Here is a 24,124-nt window from a genome sequence, read left to right as displayed (position 1 = left end):
TGCTAAGCAGAACCAGAGCAGCAGGAAATGGAGAAGAGCTACCAGTCCATCTGTCCCTTCCCTTTTCTTTACCACTTTGCCAGATACAGCTGCCTCCCGACACAGCGCCCCTCACCTGTGCCGGAAACTGTCCCGCTCATCTCTGTAATCAGAGACAGCCTGTGATCTTGACGTGCTGCCCCCGCCAATCACTCCTGCCCAGTATTCAGGATCACCATCCAGGTCCTCCGCAGGAGGCAGAGGTTTCCTTCGTGCCTGGCGGTACGGCTGCCGGAAGTTCATGTCCTCTTCATGCAAAGAGCTGAGTTCAGAGATGGTGTTGTTATCTGCAGGGCAGGTTGCACAAGACAAATACGATAAGCATCGCCTGATAGCATGTGTGAGAAGGGAAGACAGGAAGGCTGTGCTGAGCCCAGCTGCAGCCTTTTCAGAAAGAAGCTGCACTGCCCTCTATTAGAAAAAAAAAAAAATGCAATCCAAGGCCCTTCTCCAAACCCTTGATCGATCCTGCCCAAGACTACTGGGGCTCAGTTTGGATGCAGAGCTGCTGTTAGACCTACAGGTCTTCTGAACTGGTAGCTGGGATATTCTAAGGGTATTGCAAACGGCATCAGATGCCCGTGTTCCAGATAATGGAGTTCAGCCTTTGTGCAGAAATCGCCCCTCAGCCCTGCTTCAGTAACACATGTGAGCTCTCCACCCTCGTGAGGTGGGCATTGAGCTTGGTGGAAGATCACCACAGCAGTTGTGCCACCTCCTCCCTTCCTGGTGTGAGACAGGCTGGCTCTGGATTTGGCCTGACTTGCCCAGCTAAAACAAAACCAACCCCCTCAAAAAAAAGATTAAGAAAAAAGTAAGAGACTGTCTGAATCACCGTCAGTCTCTACCCTGTCAAGCACATTGACATCTGGAGGCCTAACATACCAATCTGGAGAGGTCTTTTTATAGTAAATCTTGTGGGTGGGGAAGACAGTGTGCTCAGCAATGACTGTTTTAGAAGTATATATAATTTGTTAGTTATGCCTAATCTGTACAGAGCTTTGATGTAGTGTCATTCCCTAAAGCTTTTACCTTCATTGATTTGCAGGATCTCACGCGTCTGTTTTAAATGAGCCTCTACCAGTGCCTAACGTGGCTTAGCGCTGCGCAGGCCGGGTGCTGCCCGGAGGAACCGAGCCCTCAGCCTGCTGCTCTGCACAGAACAGCTGGAGGACAAAGAGCAGCACTGCAGGCCCTCCTCATACACACACGTTGTCCTGACGCTGCACCTCTGCCTCCCAACGTGGAAAGATCCTCGCTTGGGTTTGTATTCTGACATCCATTAAGTGCAGTCTCAGCCTTTATTTAGGAAAATCAAGCTTGCAAGAGGCTATGGGAAGACAGTGAGGAGTTCCACACAAGCTCAGTTCTGAGTTTGCATCATGTCCCTATTTACCACCCTCCTCCCCTTCACCTGCAGTTGCCCGACTGCCAAGCCGTCAGAAGCTGGTGAAGGGTCTGGATCACAGGTCTTACGAGGAGCAGCTGAGGGAACTGGGGTTGTTTAGTCTGGAGAAGAGAAGGCTGAGGGGAGACCTTATTGCTCTCTACAACTACGTGAAAGGAGGTTGTAGCAAGGTGGGTGTCGGTCTCTTTCTCCCAAATAACAAGTGATAGGATGAGAGGGAATGGCCTCAAGTTGCGCCAGAAGTTTTAGATTGGATATTAGGGAAGATTTCTTCACGGTAAGGGTTATCAAGCATTGGAACAGGCTGCACAAGGAAGTGGCTGAGTCACCAGCCCTGGAGGTCTTTAAAAGGCATGTAGATGTGGTGCTTAGGGGTTTAGGGGTGGAATTGGCAGTGTTAGGTTAACAGTTGGACTTGATGATCTTAAAGGTCTTTTCCAACCTAAATGATTCTACGATACTATGATTCTATACTGATGCGTGTACCACCTCTGATCTTATGTTGACCAGTGCCACAAAATCTGATGGCTTCTTGAGTCTTTCTTGTAGTCCCTGCTCCTTCTGCAGGGCAACAGTCACTCTAAACTACCTTTCTGCATCCTTCAAACCACACTGTGATCATTGCAGCCCACAAAACACACTTTCAATAAAATCATCCCTCTCCTATTTTGCCATGCTGGAAATTTACAGGCACCACACTGTAAAGACATACAGGAATTGTGATGACAATATCCCAGCTATTATCACACCAAGGGCTGTAGAAGGCATGAGTATGGACTTGGCTTTTCAGATGCCGATGATCCAAGTGTTTAATTATCCAAGTGGACAATTTTCATGATCATCTGAGTATCCCTCACCTTCTTGGTTCTAATTAGGGATTATTAGATAAGCAGCAGATCCTCAAAATCAGAACATACCTGAAATGCCTAAAATCTAGACTTTATGTGCCCCCAAGTACCATATCCTGGACATCATATCCTAGAGGCTGGCTCTTAAGGCGAAGCCAGTGAACTTTTAACTATGAATTTACAGTCTTTTTCAGGTCAGTGAAAAAAAAAAAAATCAAACCATGTTTGTTTCTCACATCGTTCTCGCATCCTCCTAGCTGGGTCAAACTGAGCCAGTTCTTTCTCCACATAGTACAGCACCTTCATGGAGTCCCTCTCCTTGTCAGTCTGGATCCTGTACCCTTTGCGCACTGCTAGGGAGAGAAGAAAACACATTTAAGTTCAAGGAGACTTTGTGACAATATTGCTTATAGTTGAGGTCACATCTGCAGGCAGGTAGGCTGCATCTTCCAAAACAGAGTGAGTCAGTCCTTGCTTCAGAAGAAATTTGTCTATAATGTGGGATGTGAAGTTGTGAGCAGCTGCGTCATTTATAAAGTTTGCAGTAACAGCAAAAATGGTTTGGAAATGCCCAATCTGTACAACCAAATACATCAAGTGGTGTCATCACCACAGAGTGATTCCACCTCCCACAAAGGATGGCAGAGAGAAAAGTAGCACTCGTTTCCCCTTCCTCAGCACTACAGAAAGGATTTGTCATGGTATGAGAGAAGCAGTCCCAGAAGATCAGGCTTCCTCTATGCAGGCGGGGCCATAAGCTCCCCATCTGCAGGGGAAGCAGGTGGCTGAGCATTTGGGAGCTGTCACTCTGCAGGACCACTCCACCCTCCCATCCCTATGAATTCTGCTCACACAGGTTGAAGAGCATGTGGTAGGAGAAGCTCCAGAGAATACAGAAGGAAACACAGGAAGTCCCACAAAGCACATCACACTGCTTTGAGATTTATACCAAATCCAATGATGGGGCCAATCAGGTCACTGGGTAACTGCGAAACGGCCTGCTCGGGTGTTCTTTACACGCTCTGTTTTACAGAAAAGGTACGTCTTACACATACATTAAGTGTTTGACTCCTGGATTATTTCATTTGCAGGGGAAGTATGGACAGCTTTTTTGGCTTTTCCATATTCCCATGTGTAGAGAAACAGGCCCTACATGCCTGGAGCCAGAGCAGCTCTAACTCTGGCAGGCTGGCTCCATGCACACTTTATCTCCTAACCCTACAAGCAGCCTGACTTCCTCAAGGCAGGTCTATAGGCAGCAAGCAGAGAACTCCACCTATCAGGACTTTGAGGAAAATATGACTTTTATAGCAGATTATTTAAGAAAGGTCTCAGTCTGAGGCTATTTCGAGACTGACAGAAACACAGGTCTAAGTACAAAAGAGGACCACAACCCGCAAATTCAGCCTCATTAGAGAACTGTCATGAGGACAATTCACGTAACGCTACAAAATGGAACTTGTCTGCCTTGCAAGGGGTTAGTATGTTCCCTTGTATGAATACTGCAGTGTGGCATGAGTGCTCCTCTTGTGGCACGATTTAAATACTTGGACGGTGGTTTTGAGCCAACCTGTTCTGTTTTATCCCACAGCCCGATACACATCAAGCTACTGACATATGGGTTTGGTAGTACGTTGTATAGTATATGCACTGCGTGGGCTGAACAAGGACTTGGCAGAGGTATTCTTAGGCACCTTCTGTCCTAGAGTGCTATGCATGTGTCTGTGCACTATTAAATAACCATGCTCTGCTTCAGAAATGGCTGTGCCATAGAAATGGGTAGAATGATTCCTGTAATAATCCTGCAAATTGCTTCAGGACGTAAGGGCTTTACTGTGGGTTTTGACTGTGCACATGTAAGGTAAGTAACTACATCCTGAAGTACTACTGTGTGTATCTGTACTTGGGAAAGGTATTAGATGCTAAAACATAGTATAGGTCTATCAGGATCCTGCTTTCAATGTGTCTCCAGATAGTTTAGCTGACAGCAGTCTGGACTTTCGCTGTGTTTTATTATCCCCACAAATGTGTGCACAATGACGGCAAGTGCACAGTGATTTACGGAACACAAGGAGCCCTGCCTCTGCCTTCCCGAGTGGAAGGCCATCATGTCTCTTGAAGGGAGGTTGCTGCTGTGAGGGGGGCTGGACTGACTGGCCTCAGAAGCGATGACTCCTGCTGCACTGCGCAAGCAACAGCAAGGCAAGTTCTCCACTTCACCTCACCATCGTGGCTGACCTCTGTCTGATACCTTGCCAGGAAAGAGGCCTCTCGCTATTCTTTCTTCTAATGTGTCTACTAGGAGCTCAGCTAAGCCGCCACCTCATTTATACACAGACCAGCAACCTATCAGCTGGAAATGACTCTGACCTACTAATAACCTTTGGGGAACTTGAACAGGCAGCTTCCAGACTCCCCAGAGTCTCCCCAGTCTTCCCAGAGCCACTACTCACGCTGAGGCTGTGCCAAATATCTATTTGGGCAACATCTATAGCTCCTGGAACTGATGGAGAATTAGCTAGGCTTCATGCTAGCTTCATGCTCGACTTGCTATTGCAGCTGTGTATCAAAAGGCAAATGAATTTCTTGGTTAATTCTGTAAGCATTAGAAATTAACTTTGGATTTAAATCTGCAAAGATGACAGTGAACAGCTCATAAGAACTATTTTCCATTAGAGATGAAGCATATTTTGTCTCTACATTTATTTATTAAATACTTCTTGCAATGATACTGAATGTTCAACTTACTACATCTCTTTATTATTCCTTCATGTGAGAACCACAGATATTATTGCTTCCTCCTCACACCCTTCTTCATCTGTAAATTGCCATAACCCTTTAATAAGGTCTGAATATTTTTAGACCCATCTTAATTATAAGGGAATAAAGATACAGAGACATTAACCACTTGTCCAGAACCATACACTGAAGTCAAAGGGAGTGGAACATTCTTCCCCGTTAGACCATTTTTTCTTCTCCTGAACAGTTCATAAATTTCTAATGTTTAATTTGCATTTAACTAGACACTTTTTTTAATCTTCTGTGGGTGGAACCAAGTCAGCCAAAACCGTAAGCTGTTTCTGCTCCCCAGAAAGGACAGCACTACTGTTTTTTCAGACAAGTGTGGTTAGGAAGTAAATGATGTCTCATCCTTATACACTTTCCATATTAAAGGTCTGGAGTCCAGCTCTCAGATCAAAAGCTTCCCTGTGTGCATGGTTTAAAGAACCTATGCAAGAGTCTCCAGGTAACCACTGCATTTAAAATAGACAGAGTATACATCCTAACTTCTGTGTTGCCAACACTTCTAAATAAAAGAGCTGAAAGTTTGTGGTTTTTTCCCCTATTCAGCTCTAAGTTTAGGATGCAGTTCCTAGGCTTCACTGTCACATGGCTTTTATGTAACCCTAGACAAATTTTCTAAATATCATGCCCGAGTTTGCTCACTAGATCACCTCACAGGGGTCATTTATGAGCACAGAAACTATCTAGGGCAAAGGCTATCCTTTTTAGCCCGGCAGCCAGGACTACAGAATCCTCCAGTCTCTGTCCCCCAGTGCTTCTGATCCCATTTGTTAAAATAAACTTGACAGAAAAGTTGAAGTCTCAAAGATACCAAGTTTCAGATCAGACCTACTACAACGGCTGCGTGGAGGACACAGAGACCATAATTAGTGCTCCTTCTGAGAAAAGCACTTTATAATAAGCATTACCTGTTTTGTTTAGCTTGCTGTCTGGCCTACCAGCAAATAAGTAGCTTGGAACAGCCACATAATGTTTTCTCTTCTACAGCCTGTAATTAGGGGATATTCTGGCATTGTGGAGGACCTTAAGAGAAACGGAACAGGGTGCATGGTATCACCCTTCCTCAGCTCCACAGTTCAAGGAACACCTTGAACAACAGGTGCATGATCTAAGGGTCTGTCCGTAATATTGCAAAAAAAATTAATTAAAAATAAGAAAAGCTTAAGAACCTCTATTCTCTTGCCACAGCAGTTAAAACTCTGTAATAATGGTTTTATTTGCCATACATAGTATTTCCTGTCAAGTCCTGAGTTGAGGGATTAAGTCCCACCAGCTGATTTGGATCATATAATAGATGCATCTTTCTGCGTAATGAACATGGGATGCTAAGAGCCGTTCCATTTGGTTACCAAACACATCCACAGTTCTTCATTCTGCATTTGTGCTCTGCTAGTAACGTACAGCAAAGACAAGACTGGGGTTGTGATCTGACTCTTAAAAAATCCCTGGAGTTCCCGTGGCCAACACCACACTCTGCATGCACTAACATTTTTCACAGGAGAAAAAAACCTAAGCACTGGGCTGTCATTCATCATTTTCTGACAAAGGTTTTTGAATTGGATACATTCTGCTTCGGATCAGTGATTGATTTATTTCCTATTTCAAAATGCTCCATTGCAGAGCTCTGTTTTGATTTCAGTGGGGAAAAAAAGGTATGATTGTTGAAGGAAAATAATTTTTGTAATTCCAGAAAGGTTAATATACTGACTGGGGCAGCGGAAGGACGTGTAGTGTCATTCCAAAAGCTTAATTACTTGCTTATGCTACTTGATCTTGTCGTTTTGGAAGTGTCTTATCAACACACTGTCATGAACAAATTTAACAATTGATAATTAGCGTGGTGCTTTGAAATCAGACATGTGGCTGGATCAATGGCAACCATACTGTGTCAGTATGGTGACTCTACGTTGGCGAGAGTCACTTCTGCTGCAGCGTGTTTGAATTCAGACAGCCACTCTGATCCTGAAATGCTAGCATGTGGCTAAATAGCTGCCCTCTTTTTCCTTGATGGCAGCTTCCTTTGCAGCAGGAGAAGTGACCCTCACCAAGATAGAGTCATCTTCCTGATACTCTATGTCTGACATTGATCCACAAGTCCTTTCTAGTTAGAAGCCTTTTATCACTCCCATTTCACAAATGCAAAGGCTGAACATAAAAAAGTGACCTACTGACTTCTGTAAGATAGGGGGGAGGGGGCCCAGCCCCAAATGCTCTTGGGCAGCAACACTGAGGGAGAATGTCCCTGTGCCCAAAATGCCATGGGGACAGTAAAACATGCTGCAGCAAAAAACTGCTGCCAGAGGGCAAGCAGTGCCCTACAGAGGGTAGGAAGAACAGTTTACCAAGAGAGAGCAGCTTGCAAGGCGTCAGCTCTAAGGGGAAAATGGCCACCGCCTCTGCTTCTCTGAAATCATCTTCATCCTTCCGTCCTCCGCAAGTAAACGTTTGCAGCAGTAATGAGAGGGGTCCTGGGCATGAACTTGGCCTCCCATTCCCTGTTGACCTAATTAGGCACCCACAAACTGACACTGTGCTGATGGCACTAGAAAAGTTGGACCCTGTGGCCCTAAGGGATGCAAATGTCATTGTCAGAGCCAGGATTAAAATGCAGTTTTCTCTGGGCTTCTTCTGTTCATACCACTCTATCAGTGACAATCATTCCTCCCTTTCCCAGCCCTGCTCCCAGTAAAAGGACTGAAGGTTGTGCCTGGCACTGCAAATTACCATTTTGGCTTCCTCCGCTGGAGTCACTTGGGGCTAAGGGAGGGGGGTGCGACTTATCCATCAGCACCGCAGGAGAGGGGACACCAGCTACAGGAACACTGGGTATGTAGTACGGACCGGGCATGGTAGAGACTGCGGGAGGGTAGCCAGCTTTTGCTGCCTTGCCGGCTACATACACTGGAAAAGAAGAAGAACAGCAGTCAGCATCACACCAGCCTCCCACGGACCCACACGGCACGTGGCCGAAACCTGCACATCACCAACACTGGTGACAACACACAGGAGACAACTGGACAAATGAAAGGACAAGGACCAATCTGAATTTCTCTAAGCATCAAAGGGCACTGAGGGGAATCTGAGAAGTGAGAAGTGCACATGGCGGGTCAGAAGAGCACTGCAAGATGCCCAGCAACCGAAGGACATTCAGCATGTTACAGCCGGCATTTCCACTGCTGTGATTTAGTGGCAGTTTGGCTTTAAAAACAACGGATGACTCAAGTAGCAGGGATGAGGCTCATCAAAGTTGACAGTCTGCCTGAGCCTGACCAGGAACCTTGCTGGGCTGCGATGATTTTGCACTGTTGTAGAGGGCAGCTGCTTTGCATTGCCAGGAACAAACCTCCCAGGATGCTCTTAGCTCTGACCCACAACATTCACTGACACAACAACAACTCTGGAAGGGGAGCATGACACTTTGAGGAGCAGGCACAGCTGCCAAGGCAGGGAGGGTTCGCGGAATTACATTTGTAATTAACTTTGAGCGCTCAACCATTGAGCAATAGGTCAGATGCTTCACCCCCTAAGAACTAGTTCTTAGTCAAGCAAAGTGCTCAGGGCAAAGGAAGCAATATGAGCAGATTCTCCTCCTGTTCTGCCAGGGAGCAGAAGTGTGTGAGAAGATTTGCACCAGGCTTGGACAGGGTCACTCACGCGCCCGGGGACAGCAGCAGGACTCAGGACAGCAGGGGCAGCGGACGTAACAGCAGCAGCTGTGTGGGCAGCACTGGCACCAGCAGATCCCAACCAGGAGGAAGAACAGGAACGCCCCCAGGATCACCAGGCCCACAAAGACCCACTCTGGAAAATAAGGGGAGAAAGGGAGATACTTACAGGACTGCAATCACTGTGGAAGGGAACACCAGCAACATCCTCCCAGGAGAGAGCACAGGGGCAAAACAGATAGGTGAATAACAGAAGTGGACTTCCTGCGGGTCTAGTACTACGTCCCCCTCTGTGTTGAAGCAGAAATGGCACATGACAGTGAGAAATGGAGCTGCAGAAACACGGTCCCTTCTTGCAATGTCTCTGGCTGGCCAACAGGCAAGCTGCACAGAGGTGGGAGCTCTGGTCCCCCAGCACAGAAACCCTTCACCCCACACCAGACCTGTACGAATCCTGCAGGACACGCTCCATTAGCATTTGGATCTCATCAAAGACTCATTCTTCCTGGCCATGTTCAAGCCCTGCTTGTGTGTTTGTTCCCTACCCACATTCTAGTTTTAATGGGACAAACGATGGTGAAAAGCACGCTAAAAATAGCCCAGTAAATGAGCCAGGCCTGCCCCTTCGCAACTAGGCCCACGCATGCAATTATTCTTTTGAATGTGCTGAACGAACATCCTATTCAGGCGCTGCAGGCCAGCCAGGGAACCTAACAACCACTTTTTTTTTTAATCCCACTGAAGCCTCACATGATGTCTGCCGGGCCCTGAAAGGGAGTGGCTGAAAACACCCTACAAGTGAAAGCACAGAAGAGCTGCTCCACAAAAACCAGGATGGGGTTTGAATGGGAAAGGGAGTGAGAAAAAGTTTCTCAAACTTTGCTGCTGGGAAATCTGCAGTGGCAGCAGCTGTGGTGGATGCAGGTGCCCAGCCCACCCTGCAGGGGCAGGTCCCAGTTCTGCATCTGGCCACCTTGCAAACTACAGGGGATTGTGTGCACAGGGCCACACCTACTGCCACATGGGGATTCCCTGGATTAAGGAAATGGTCAGTGAACACATCCGGACCTGCACATGGGTCGAGGCAATCCCAAGCACAATACAGGCTGGGCAATGAGTGGATTGAGAGCAGCCCTGAGGAGAAGGACTTGGGGGTGTTGGTGGATGGAAAACTGACTATGAGCCAGCAATATGTGCTCACAGCCCAGAAAGGCAACCACATCCTGGGCTGCATCAAGAGAAGTGTGGCCAGCAGGTCAACGGAGGGGAATTTCCCCTCTCTAATCCTCTCTTGTGAGACCCCACCTGCAGTGCTGTGTCCAGCTCTGGGGCCCCCAACACCAGAAGGACATGGACCTGCTCGTGTGAGTCCAGAGGAGGCCACAAAGATGATCAGGGGGCTGGAGCACCTCCCCTGTGAGGACAGGCTGAGAGAGTTGGGGTTGTTCAGCCTGGAGAAGGCTCTGGGGAGACCTTATAGCGGCCTTCCAGTACCTAAAGGGGGCTACAGGAAAGATGGGGAGGGACTCTTGATCAGGGAGTGTAGGGATAGGATGAGGGGTAACGGTTTTAAACTAAAAGAAGCTAGATTTAGATTAGACTAAAGTAAGAATTCTTTCCCATGAGGGTGGTGAGACACTGGCACAGGTTGCCCAGAGAAGCTGTGGCTGCCCCCTCCCTGGCAGTGTTCAAGGCCAGGTTGGACGGGGCTTTGAGCAACCTGGTCTAGTGGAAGGTGTCCCTGCCCATGGCAGGGGGGTTGGAACTAGAGGATCTTTAAGGTCCCTTCCAGCCCAAACCATTCTATGATTCTATGAAATATCAAGATTCTGAATGTATAGGAGACTTGAAGTTGGTTTTACATCAGAGAGATGCTCCAACCTATCTAGAAGTCAGACTGCAGGTGAGGAGACTCCAGGTGTACCCAGGCGGTTATTCAACCACCTTAGAAAGACAGTAAGAAAGCAATGAAAAAAAGCAGTAGACCACTGTTTCCAAACAGAAATCCAGTGATCACTAAGGGGTCTCCTGGTACATTATTATTTAAGATCAAGAAGTATTGATACAAGGATTGCAATGTGAGTACAGAATCACACTGGAAAACTAATGCACCTCTCACCTGCATTGCTAAGATGAAAAGTCAAGGAAAAACATTCCACTCTGAACAATCAAAACAGAAGTTTTTTCTAGTTCTTAATACAATGCAAAACTAAGAAGTGTCATTTTTGATTCATCCACATCATTCTATTTGTACAAAAGAAATTCTTCGCTTTGTTGCAGTTTTCCTTAAGTCTTTTACAAACAATTCTCTTTTTTAAATGCCATTTTTAATCTAGAACTTAAAATTTCCTTTAAGAAATGTCAGTGAAAGATCTGGCATTTACAAATCAAAACACTTCATTTCAGAAGTGTCAAGTGAAATGTTTTATATTTTTTGAACATTTTATTTCTTTTTTGGCTGAAACAGATGAATTTCATTTAAATTTGCAGATAATTTTGGTCCTTGTGGAGTAATTTATTTTTTTTTGTGAAGTTACTATATGCTGAGAAAAATTCAGCTAATGAATAAGGAAATGTCTGGAGGGAAGCATTCATGAATGAAAAAGTAAGAGCTGAGAGGAGATTACTGATACAGTTCCTCAAGTGCCAGTTCTACAAGCTATCTTGTTTAATATTTTCATGAATGACCTTGTCACAGAAAATAGGAATGTGTTAATGTATCCTGAGGGTAAGAGGCAGGGAAGCATTGTTACTAAAGATGAAGACTGGGATATGTTACAGAAAGGGCCAGTTGTCCTTGGGCCTACAATAAGAAACATGAAATGCAGCAATATACTGAATTTCAAGGTATGCAGCAATACTTTCAAGGTCACATGTTCAAAGATTAAAAACAACTTCTGTTTTGAACAGGACTTCATTAGTTGAAAAGAACCGAAAACCAAGAGAAATGATCCAGTATACTATTCCGTCCTAGGACATCTGTGACCACTTAAGCAATACAGTCACAAAAATGGCAAATGTAATCTTATGCCCAATAGAGGAGGAATTTCTAGGAGCGTTAAGGAAATATTAATGCCATCATACAAGGTCTCCATATAACTTCATCTGAAGTTACTGATGTTACACAGCTCTGGTCATCTCTGTACAAGAAAAGATGAATTCAGGTTGAAGCTGAAGCAAAGCAGGGATTTGAGGGAATGGAGGGACTCAAAAGCCTGCCTTGCAGCAGGAGAGGTGAAGCTTGCTGCATTAGTCTATTAAAAAGCACATCAAAAAAAGCGATCCAGTGGGAGAGAGAAAGGCCAAACCCAGCCTTCTCTCAGGATAGCAAGCAGCATAGCGAGCCAGACTATCCTTTCCCGTCCTTCCTAATCTATGCCAATCCAAGCAGGGCAACAGCTCAGGGGCTTTTTCTTTTGTCATGTTCTCATCTTGCTCTCTATGACCATCACTGACTGACACAGAGAAGGCGGTGAAATAGTATCGCATGACAGAAGTGCCCAGCCACAGCTATGCAATGAAGCTCAGGTGTCAGATCTCCAGAGCTATTAGTGAACAGTTCACAACTACTCCATAAAGGATAAAAGCCTGGTAGAGGAAAAAACCAAACAGCAAGTCCATTTTAAGTGTATCTGTGGTCTCTCTGAAAACGTTCTAGGAGTACAAAAGGAGGTCAGGTTAGTATGTCCATTGCACGTTGCAAGATACTCACTCAGCACTGGGAGAGGATGTTTGAAATCAGTGTCCCACTCACAGGGACCTATGAATCAGGAAGAATTTTACTTCATGGGAAGTTAGACCATTTGCTTCTCTGATGAGGTTAAGAAAACAGCAAAAGAGCCCGCTAGCTTCTCCTTTATGCACAAAACTGGGATTCAACCAGTTCCAGATAGAAGTGTGTAACCCTGAGATTCAAATGACTACCAAGCTGAAATGCTGTGTCCCCTCACTGCCTGGAAGCTACTGTTCTGTTCTTGCAGAAGCACCTGCTTTTTTTTATTCAGGTAACAGCCAATGCTAACAGCTGTAATGGGGTTTGCCGCTGCCTTTTACACTTTCTTGTTGCTTATACCCATGCAGTGGGGGTACCAGAAAGCTACCTAGCCAACACACAAGAACTTTATACCCAGTCAATAAAATTGTAAATAGTGGGGAAAAAGAAGTGTTAGGCAACAGAGAATCAACCTCTGTCTATGCTGAAAAGACCAATCCCTCTCCTGCCATGCTGAACTTCCTTGGAGCTCTGGGTTACACTGGAAGCGGGGGAGTGTCTGTCTTCTCTCCGTTTGCATCTCTGGGACAGACTTGAAAATAACTTCACACATTTATGTGGAGTTGCATTTTTGCACAAACGTGTGAAAGAAACACTGCTTGGGCACCGTCAGGGGATGATCAGATGACTCAAGGGCTAAATGTTCTCACAGCTTTTCCCTTTCAAGGACAATCTGTTGCACAGTCTCTGTTTCCTCTGCAAGGAGTGCCAGAACTGGTGGCTCTCATTAGTTTGGCTATAGCAAGGGATTTATCATGGGCACAGAGCTCTCATGTCTGGTCCAACCACCTGGTGTTACCTAGATAACACCCTGGCCACGCAGCACAAGAGAGGCTGTGCCACTGATGGGTTGCTAACCAGTGCTCTGTTTCTAGCACCTCCTGTACTACCATCTGTGGTGATGGCTATAATGGTACCCGCAGGACAGGGTCTGGGCAGAGGAAGTTCCTGCTGCACAAGAGCAGCTGACGTACAAAGCCATAGGGGCACACGAGGCTGCCGAGTTCTCGCAGGCTGGAGCAGTGTTACCTTTGTGCTAGCAGGGGGAGAACAGAGAGCTTGACATAAAACCTCCCCTGAACAGCGCTGGCATTTCTGCCCTCACACGGATTCTGGCATGGCATCAATCATCTCTGTACGTTGGCTCCCAGCATGGCCATTCCTCCCCCAAGCCCCAGCATCAGCGCTCTCAGATCTCAACCCAACACACTTCTCCAGTAAGCGATAGGCTTTTCTCTTTTTATACCCAGATAAAACACACATACGAGTGAAACGTACACCACAGAGATGCTGCAGAAGGATAAACAGACAAGATGACAGAGGACTGGGTGATTGAAAGGTGAAATGACTGAATACCTGGCATAATCTCCACAGCAAAACTGGGCAAGAGATCAGCAAGCAGCCCTGTCCTGCCTAGAAAAGACAGAAGGAGGAGAACAAGGAGAGAGGTTACTGCAAGAAAAACACACTCCCCAGCCCCTGCTTTAGGCTCCAGTCCCCTTCCTCATCAGCCCACTTGCACTGTTAAGTGAATTCCTATCAACCATAGATGTCATCCTGCTCGATGTCTGGTGTCTGCCTCTGCACTTCTGCCATTTCTGTGTCCTTGCATTTTATCTTTATCAGCAGAGCTGGGGGGAAAGAATCTGGAACAGAGCTTCTCCGATCTAGGCACAAAATGACAAGAAGAGGGAGGTCCCCTTAGCGTGGTTACACGGTAACATCTTTCTGGAGTTATGTTCTACACATGCAGAAAGCTCCTGGAAATGCACAACAGCCCTCAAACAGAAGGATTTAGTTTACTTTAAAAATGTACTGATGTAGTTTGGATGGATGCAAAACATCTTTAACCCAAGGCCCTTGACAAGTCAGGCACATGCATCCAACACCCGTGGGTGATGCTCTCCGTGTGGGGCTCTGCAATTGCAAAGACAGCCCCAGGAAAGGAGTCTTGAAGCATGACTGTGAGTACGTGCTACTTATTTCAAGATGCACGAGCAACTTGGTGAGGTTGTGTGATATAAGGCCATCTCTCAAGCGAAGCAAACCAACCAGGGAAGGATTCGTGTAGAAATCTGTGGAATCACTTTGCAAAATTAAAAAAAAAAAAGCAAGTCAACTTCTAATTTATAACTGAATACAAACAAAATCCAAGCCCAAAGGCAGCTTGGTACCTATTTGTTTTGGCACTGAATGTCTGGGATATTTCTAACACACAGCAAACATCCTGCACAGTGTTCAGCTATAATTTACACACACCTGTGCATTGCAGAACTGCCCTATGTGCAGCTGTGCTGCATACTCTTTCATGTAGCACCAGGATCATGCTAGGTGTTTTAAAGACATGCACAAGGTAGGAGAGCTGCACTCTGAAGAGAGACATACATTGTGAATATAACATAAGCAGCTACGGGTAAGCCAGTGCAAAAGGGGTAGAAAGCTACCTTTAACCTCCCCACATGCCCTTGAGGTCCTGCACTAAGCAGCACTCAGGCACAATGACGAACTGGATCCCAAGTTCCTTGGCCTCTAGTCTGTCCTTGAAGAGTGTTATAATGAAACTCCCACTGTGCGTTTTTTCTCAGTGCTTCAGCAGAGGTTCTGTAGAGATCAAAAATCCACAAGGATGCCTGCTGGAGCCACAATAAACATACTCTGAATGCAGGCAGTGCTTTGCAACCAGTTGCAACTCATCAAAGCTGTCTAGTACTCACAGTAACGCCATCGTGATGAGGTGCTCCTGAAGCCTTAGCAAAAGATACAACGCTGATCCTTCAGATAATTTACTACTTTGAAGGGGGACTCTTGCCATCAGTCTACTGCAACATTTTTATCTACATATACAAAGAGTTTCATGACATTCTTAGCAGTCCATTTTCTGAAAGGATCAAGTGTCCAAACTGCTCACAGCTAGCTTGTTATGGGAAAGTGCTCACATACGCTTTCTGCTCACAAGATACAGGTACACGAGATACAACGTATGTGTGGCTTAAGTCTTCGGTGCCACAAGTGGGCTCCAAATACATGCAACAAATGTATGCTTTCTGTCACAGTATGCTAGATTTACATTACATTCCACGTGCATATTAAATATATTCCTTATTTTCCCAGCATGCACAAAAAAATATGCAATTCTTCCATAGGTCTCTGCATGTGTATGTGAACAATGTACACGTTGAACCACATGCACGCAGAATATACGGGCAGACACAGGCATGCAGCTTGCCTCTCGTGTTATCATCTCTGCACAAGCTCACGTGGAGCCCTAGTCTGAGAGCAGACACCAATGGACAAACAGCTGGAGGTACAGAGCTAATCTAGGGCTGGGATTTGTGGTACCAGAGGTAAGGGAGTGACTCCTATAAAGAGCAGAAGCTCCATCTCTTGAGTCCAAATAGGCACCTGCTTTATTTTGAACCTACTCACAGAGCCCTGATCCCTGCTAGTGCTGGGTCTTATGGCATCAGGAGGCACCACATGTCCAAGGAGGAAGAAGCATCCCTCAGAAATAACTGCTTGAGAACTTGGTAACTTGTTACAAAGACAGCTGAAACAGTTCCTCTGAGCTACCTACGAGCAGTCAAGTATTTCCCTGCTTGTGCAGCCTCACGGCTCTGTTGAGTATCTGCTTGGGGAATTTGCTTCCCCTGCCCTGCCAGCGAGCCCCGGGGGCCCCAGAGCCACCAGTGGGGAATGCACAAAGCCCGGGAGGACCGAGGCAGCAGCGAACCCGACCCCAGCTCAGCCTGAACTCTGCCGCCTTGACTAGCCCAGCTGACAGCCAGCAAGCACAAAGCCCGCCTCTGGACTGCTGTGCCCCCCGCAGCTTTCAGCGCACCCCAGCTCTCCCCCCTCCCTGTCCTGGGCCGAATTAATTCACTGATAACTCTTCTCCACACCCTGCTCTTCCCCCTGCGGGAGAAGCCAACAGGAGGGGGCTGCCCGCCGCCACGGCTGCCTCACGGTTGCCACGGCAACGGGAGGCTCCCGCCACTGCCCCTCATTGAAGGCGACTCTCCTCCGGCTGCCAGCAACAAGTGGAGCACAAGCTCCCGCCAGCCCGCCCGCCAGCCGCGGGGTGCAGGGACAGGACGGCTCAGGGGAAGCGAGGGCCGCCGCTGACTCTCGCCTGCCTGGCCTGTGCAAGCCTGGCCCGGGCCTGGGCACACCCCAAAGCCAGGTGGTACCCGGCGGAGGGGGCCCGGGGTGTCACGCAGTGCCCGAAGCTGTGGCAGAGGGCAGGGTTTCAGTGAGCCAGGCTGCCTTTTGGACCCACGGCTGAAACGCCAGCCAGGAGGCAGCCACAGCACCCACGGCTGGTGCCCTCCCAGCTCTCTATGCCCAGGCTGCTCCTGCCATGGGCATTAAGCTCACCTCACTTCTCTCGGTTTTTAAGGAAACCTTAAGGTGGAGGGCTGGGGCTAGATAGCAATCGGTGGGGAGAAAACAATTTTGTAAAACATCCTGCCAAGAGACCATGTGGCCACATCACCTCTGCATGGCGGCTCTGCCTGCCTGAGAAAGAGGACGGCAGGCACTCCAAGACACGGCTGCTGGGCACGGCTGCCAAGTCGCAGCTCTGTGCCCCCACCCGCCAGGGCTACCTGTCCTCTGTGCAAGCTCTCACCCAGCAAGACACCCCAGGGGAAAGAGGGAAGAGACGATGGCCGCATTTACCGGGGTTGTTCCAGGCGGCTCTGTTGAAGCTAGGAACTTGTCCTCGTTCCAGCACGGATCTGGGACACACTCCCGTCTCTATTCCCACCGTGTGGCTGCGGGGCTTTACCCACCCGCAGCGGCCTCTCGCCGGGCACCCCACAGGGCCCAGGCCCCAGCCAGCCTCGAAGCCTGCGAGCCCCCAGTCTGCACTGGCAGAGTGCAGGAGGAGGAATGGGAGAGGAAAAGCTGAGGGGGTGCAGAGCGGCTCCGGAAGGTGCAGAGATACAGAAGAGATGAGCGAGGACAGGAGTTAATACACAGGAGGTAGGCGGGTGACAGAGCGAGAGAGCAAAAAGCAGCAGATCTGGGAGGACCTGGAGTCAAGCAGACAATTAGCAGACAGTCTGCAGAGAAGAGACACAAAAATAATTAGGGTAAGTGGTGCAGCTGAAAAGAAATGATGACATGAATAAAGCAGGCGCAGGTGCAGTCAGGAACATGGCAATTGGGTAAATACGGGAACATGGTAAATACTGGCAATTGCATAAATGTGATAAATATTGGGTAAATATGGAGATAACTGTTGAATTGGTTTCCCTGTTGAGGGCTGCCTCCGCAGCACTACCCGCAGCAGTGGGATCATGGGAGGCAGCAGCTACAGAGGAAACTATTTCTTCCTCAGTGGCAGAAAAATTTGCCAAGCTGTGCCACAGCAAGAGGCCTCTGGCATGGGACACTGCCCTGAGGGGAGGCTGGAAAGCACGGGAGTGGAAGTGTGGCCCTTGTAAATCAGATACTTTTCCAAGGAAGCTGCTGTGAGATTTATTGGGAGAGCATGGCTCTCCAGTGAGTTCCTCCATGCTCCCTCTGCTCGGAGTAAACTTTATTCTTTCTTCCCATCCTTCTCTTCAACTGGAGGGAGAAACAGCAGCAGCCCTTCTTGGAGATCAAAGTTTTAGCAGGCAACAAAGACCTCCAAGGAGGCTGTTGCCATGGCTACCTTAGTAACGGAGGTCTTTTAATCACACCAGTCTCCTTTGTGAGCAGCGTGTGGCTGTCGCTGGCAAATAAGGAGGAAAAGAGGGGTAAAAAACCTTGGCAACAAGTAGCACTTCTAAATGGTGTGAAATAAATAACTAGGAGTAGGCTGGGCTAGGACGAGGGGGATTGGACGCAGATTACAAAGGCAGCAGCACAGTGGTCCAGGGCAGAGCAGCAGTGCCTAGCGAGGACAGGACAAGCACTCTGGGGGTGAAAGGACGCCAGCAGCCTTCCTGGCATCAATGCCTTCCCTGGATTTTTAAGAGGAGGGCTCGAGTGCCAGTCACTTCCTTCACCTGCTGGCACTACCCGCCTTTGGTCACGAAGGCGCAGCTCAAGGTCGGAGAGCCCTCACCGTGAAGTTGCTTACAGACACCTCCCCGGCTGAGATCTGGCCCTCTCATCCCCAACACATGGCCAATAGCACTGACATCTCTGCCAACTGCTGTGACCAAGTACTGCCTCGGATGCTACTGGCAGTTTTTCAGCAAAACAGAGCAAAGTCCTAAAACCATCATCTTGCAAGGGAAAATTCTGCCAAGAACTTTTCCGTCTCCGAAACCATATCAACTTTTATAATACAGTCTCTCCTGGCACACAAGAGACTCCAAACCTGGCTATATTTATACCAGCTGTTGAGTCACTTTGCTGAGTAAGAACTGTCTTATTAGCATTGCACGCCATATACACAGATCCAAGTAGAGATTTATCTTCTCTGAAACCCAACGCATGTCTGTACATTAATTAATGTGCAATATGCTGTGTGTATATGTATCTAGGTTCTTTCCTACCTATGGGTGTTAGACTTGATAAATTTTGGGTTTAGCCTATATCGATACTGGCTAGTAATACAAACTACCAAAGGTGTCAGTTTACCAACATTAAGTGCTAGCTGACTTCAGAAACTAACAAAAACCTCAAGTGCTAATTGTTGTTATTTAAAGCATAACAAGGTTGAAGCTGAAGCTTCTAAAAGATTAATTATAAAATAATATTTCCTTAATATATAATTTACGTAGTATTAGCTGCTGAACTGGATGGGAAAAAAAAGCAGGTGATAGCTGTCTAGCAAAGCACCCAGATCACTAACCAAAGTACCAAACCAACAACTTGGATTAGTGGATCACTTTCCTGCTTTTTCCAGGAACTTGACACATCCTTGGGAATTGAAGCCACTGTTCTGTGAAGCATGTCTAAGCTATGTAAAATCTTGTAATGCAAACATTGCCGAGCTTGCACAGACCTACATGTTTCAGGGTAGCCAGCTGTGCCTAGCTATACCTACAGCCATTGCTCTAGAGCTGTACCAGCTTGGGAAGGGAGCAGTATAGCTGCTTTCACAGCACCCTGCCCCAATTAGTAAATTCTGGCTCTTGGAAAGGCTTACTGGGTTACGTGCAATCCCCTCCAATTAAGCTAGACTGCTTCCTGATGGGAGCTGGGTCACATGAAGCTAGGATGGGGGATCCGCTGACACTGCCCAGTACTTCTGATTCCAAGGTTACTGCAGGCACCCTGCATCCACTGCACTGGCACACTTGCAGTTCCCTTCAACAAAGGCTGCAATGAATGACTTTACTGAAGCCCACTGACATGCTCATATAAAACGCAGTGCACAAGGGCTACAAATAACAATTTGATTAATAGCACTGTCTGTGTTTCAAGCAGGACATTCAGCTGCTAGCTACTAAGGTAGAAATGTAGACTTTCTTAAATTCATGATTCAGCCTTTTTGATTCAATCACATTAGTTCTAAAAAATAAAAATTTATAAAGTTGCAAATGGATTCGTTAGCCCACCTGTAATGTCAGCAAAGGGTTCTACATTTCTAATAAAACACTAGAGTGCAGAGAGCATCACTTGACTCCTGTTGTGGAATTCCTAAGCTTCTGCTGCAGCAGAAGCAGAGTTCATACAGTTTCCAGCATGCCAGACCCCTTTGGAGATTCCAAATGCCACCAAAATACAAATATTTAATAGAAGTGTAATAGTACTTTTTGATTACAAATCTCTCCTTACTCTACAGAAGGTTCACTACCAGCCAATCTCCTCCTGTGTTTCTGAGGCACAGAGGTTACTATCCCTCTTACCTTGCCTGCAGCAATTCCGTTAGAGAGGGTAAAGTCCCTGACTAAGCAAAACCTACTGAATGGTCTTTTCAGCAAAGCACTTAAGCACATGCTTAACATCAGGTATGCTTTATAAATCCTATCAGCTTTGCTGAGCACAAATGGATATAAATAAATGCTTATATGCTTTTCTGAAATAGGCCTGAAATGAAGACAGCACATGGGATGCTCTGATGCTACCTAAAGTTGTCCAGCCGCTTCGTGTGTCAACATGACACGTCCAGGTGACAAAACTCAACATGCAATCCCATCATGACCCAGGCTGACTGGCTACTTAGACTTCACTGTAAGTCTCTGGGATTGTTTCCCTAAGGAAAAAGGAATACTGTAATCCTGGCACAGGTTGCCCAGAGAAGCTGTGGCTGCCCCCTCCCTGGCAGTGTTCAAGGCCAGATTGGACGGGGCTTTGAGCAACCTGGTCTAGTGGAAGGTGTCCCTGCCCGTGGCAGGGGGGTTGGAACTAGGTGGTCTTTAAAGTCCCTTCCAACCCAAACCATTCTATGATTCTATGATAATTTGCTCAGGTTTTGGATTTTGCTCCAAGTTGTCATAAAGCAGCTTTTGACCAACTTTTAATGGTGCAATTCACTGTAGAAGAGCAAGATCCTCCACTTTTAGCTAAGAAAATTTCCATTAATTTATTGATGCTATCAGGTATCTACCATTTTTGCCTCTCAGACCTTTCAAGGTTTCTATGTGATATTAAACTGCCCTGTCCAGAAGTACCTTTCTCAAACCTAAACACACCTTTCATCTTTGCATTAATATGAAACCACTAGAAGGGATATTTTCCTATTTCCTTTTCCATTCTCATTTTTCTGTCTTCCCCCACTGATAACATGAGTGGGTAGAACCTCTGCTCTATTCAAAATTCTAATCTATGCTTAAATCATGCAGCAGCCCCAAAATAAGCATTGTAAATTATATTTGAAAGACCCCTGGCAGCAAGGAGCAAACAGCAACATGCTTTGGGAATCTTAGTGTCTCTCGCAGACACTATTCCTCCACTGCTCCAACCAGTGTAACAGGGAATCTGGGTTCCCCCCAAAGAGCAGCAAACAGCAAAACAGCAAACAAAACCCTTTTACAACATGTCCCCTAGGACTGTGGTATCGCTTCAACCTACATCGGTACTCACTGTCTCCCTCCAAGCAGTGGGATGGAATAAAAAATTTCCCAGAAGACACCAGAATATTAAGAAATGGTATTTTCACCACTGGCTGCTTCCTCCTTTAGCCATCAATGGGGAGAGGTAAAGGAAAAGGAAGAAAAAATACCAGCAAAGGCAGAAGGAAAAGACTAAGGTGGGAAGGGGAAGGAAGGAAAATGGGTAGGTAACCTGGAATTGCTCCGAAAGCTGGAATGTTGCCTCCGTACACACTACCCAGGAAAAGAAATACACACAAGCTGTGCCAAACAGCATGAGGCAGAACAAAGTATGCCCACGACAAGTATGCTTTCATGCTGCTGCCAAACTTAGCAGAGTGCTGCATAAAGTGCAAGGTCAGACCCACAGGCTGTAGTGAACAGAAAAGCAGATGCGGTCAAGGTAACACGGCCTAAGCCACATGTCTCCTCCCAACATAACCACAACGAACGGGCCAGGGACATCATCAAGTCAGCTTCAGGAGGGAATTTCTTTGTTTTCCCCCCAATAGTCTTCTGTACACACTGCAAAACAGATTCTTCCTGTTACCATGGTGCTGTTTCATCACTGGTGTCTGAGCAGAGTTGTAGATACACATAAGAGGAAGACACCAAATCCTGGACAGAAAGGTGAAGAAGGGACAAAATTCAGCAGCCCATCACCACGCAGCCACAGACAGCTCCTCTGGAGAGGCTACATAACAGCTACAACTGCCACCGGGCAGAGATAACCTCACCTGAACTAACACAGGTCAGTCGTGGGCCTGTTATTACCTAGCGTATGACACACAGTCACACTGTGGATTTAGACAGGGGTATGACACCGTTTTCAGGAGGGACCCATTCGCCACTTGTCCATTGCTTGGCTGACATCTGAAGGAGGGAGGGGAGGTAATGGCACTGTTACAGTCACTCACCCTTTCAATCTGGTTAACAGCTCCAAATATAAATGCCAGTTAAACTCTGATCTTAGCCATGAGAGCAAGGGCACTTGAGGGACATGTTCTATTGTACACCTCTACATATCACCTATACATATAGACCCAAGCTTTTTAACATTTCCTTCACAGGCTGTACAGAACTTGTACACCCAAGAACCACTCAAGCATGCTGACCAGACAAACACCTGTGTCAGCAGGTCTTAAGGTAAGTTGGGAAAAACTCATCTTACTCTCCTGGGGCAGTCTAGTGGTGAAGTACTACAGCTGGCTCAAGGCAGTGTCAACAAACGTCCCTGAAAGGCTCATTCCACTCTGCTTTTCTCCCCTAGCTGGGATGGGTGCCTTTACAGTGAGCTGGATTTTCAAAGCCATCACTGAAAGCTAACCCTGCAAATAGGAAAGAAACTGATATTGCTCACCACACTGCTCAAGGGAGCTTAACAGAAACAGGGCCAAGCATACATACTGCAGAGAGGACAGGTCCTTTCAGTGGCTGCACCAGCTTAGACCTGATGAGGGTGACTGTGAAACTGCACCTCTAACTGGACAAGTATAATTAGGCAACAGAAATACCTCCCAAAGTGACACACTTAAGCAGATAAGCACAGTGCTTGACATCCTCACGGGTCAGAAGAGTGGGGCGAAGGGTACGTCAAAAGACTGCAAAAAGCATGCGAAGTCATGTCCTCTGGGTGTCTATTTTTACAACTCTGTCTCAAGTGTTCACTTTGCTGCAAGTTTATTGTTTTATGCCTTAAAAACAAGGGTTCTGACTTTCCACAGCCTTGCACTTTCTGTAGTCATTTACGCCTGTGTAACGTGTGAGCAGTGTGGGTGTAAACATTACTATTCTGGTTTGGTAGTGTTTGCCACCCACTTTGCCTAGGTGTGAATGACTGCACAAGGTGCAAGGCAATGGTGAAGGTACTGAGGAGACTGTTTCACATAGATCTTACACCCATAGTAATATGGTGCACAGATATGTATAGAGAGCAAGAGAGCAGAAGGAAAGATACATCAGCTATCTGCTGAAAAAGCAATCTGGCAAAAGGGCTTACCAAGCACAAGCAGCTCCACTGATTCTTCATTCTTGCCCTCCACATCATCCGGTGTGATAATAAGGCAGTAATAGAGCCCACTGTCTCCCCACATCAACTTCCCAATCTGAAGGTCCGCATCTGAAAGGCAAAAAAGAAGAGTCAGGCTTTCTCTCCGACACCTATAGCAAGAGTGACGTGTTGAAAGCACTGGGTCTGTCTCCGTGTCCCAAATCCATTTCATTTCTTTACTAAGAGGAGGGGTTAACCTTATCCAGAATATCACAGCATTCAGGAAAAAACAACAAGCTCGGGACTCTCTGGCTGTAAGTGGAAAGACAGGTAATGCCGTAGAGGCAGCTCACTCTGCAAATGCCAAGAGCAGAAGGGCTAACTAAGGTCATTCTCTGTCCTTCCTATCACCTAAGGCCTGGGGTCCCAAGAGTATTTCTGCCATGCAAGAAGGGCTTAGACAGCGTCTCCTCTACAACACTTCAGTCACCCACTGAAGAGGTTACACGGAGACAAAGGAAAACACTCCCCTTGCTAAGGCTGATCACATGCTCTCTACACCAAGGAGCCTCCACTTCTGGCTAAGTGGTCTCCCAAGTCAAGCAGAAGCCTTGTACTTTTG

The 24,124-nt window shown here is 46.9% G+C and overlaps 1 protein-coding gene across 7 annotated transcripts in view; it reads right to left on the bottom strand.

Moving 5' to 3' along the window:
- ILDR2 (immunoglobulin like domain containing receptor 2) overlaps positions 1-24,124 on the bottom strand; it is a 43,024-nt gene that overhangs the window by 6,862 nt on the left and 12,038 nt on the right. For 4 of the 7 annotated variants that reach the window (XM_074812803.1, XM_074812862.1, XM_074812820.1 and 1 more), the window contains exons 3-8: positions 23,512-23,631; positions 13,894-13,950; positions 8,755-8,901; positions 7,825-8,001; positions 2,532-2,648; positions 116-326 (exon numbers count right to left, since the gene is read on the bottom strand). In XM_074812803.1, the coding sequence (XP_074668904.1) occupies positions 116-326; positions 2,532-2,648; positions 7,825-8,001; positions 8,755-8,901; positions 13,894-13,950; positions 23,512-23,631 (829 nt within the window). The remainder of the gene's footprint in view (positions 1-115; positions 327-2,531; positions 2,649-7,824; positions 8,002-8,754; positions 8,902-13,893; positions 13,951-23,511; positions 23,632-24,124) is intronic. The other 3 variants (XM_074812810.1, XM_074812842.1, XM_074812852.1) reach the window with 3 other exon arrangements.

Source organism: Strix aluco, chromosome 2, assembly GCF_031877795.1.
Source record: "Strix aluco isolate bStrAlu1 chromosome 2, bStrAlu1.hap1, whole genome shotgun sequence".
Taxonomy (NCBI): Eukaryota; Metazoa; Chordata; class Aves; order Strigiformes; family Strigidae; genus Strix; species Strix aluco.
This window is presented reverse-complemented; position numbering and strand designations above follow the sequence as displayed.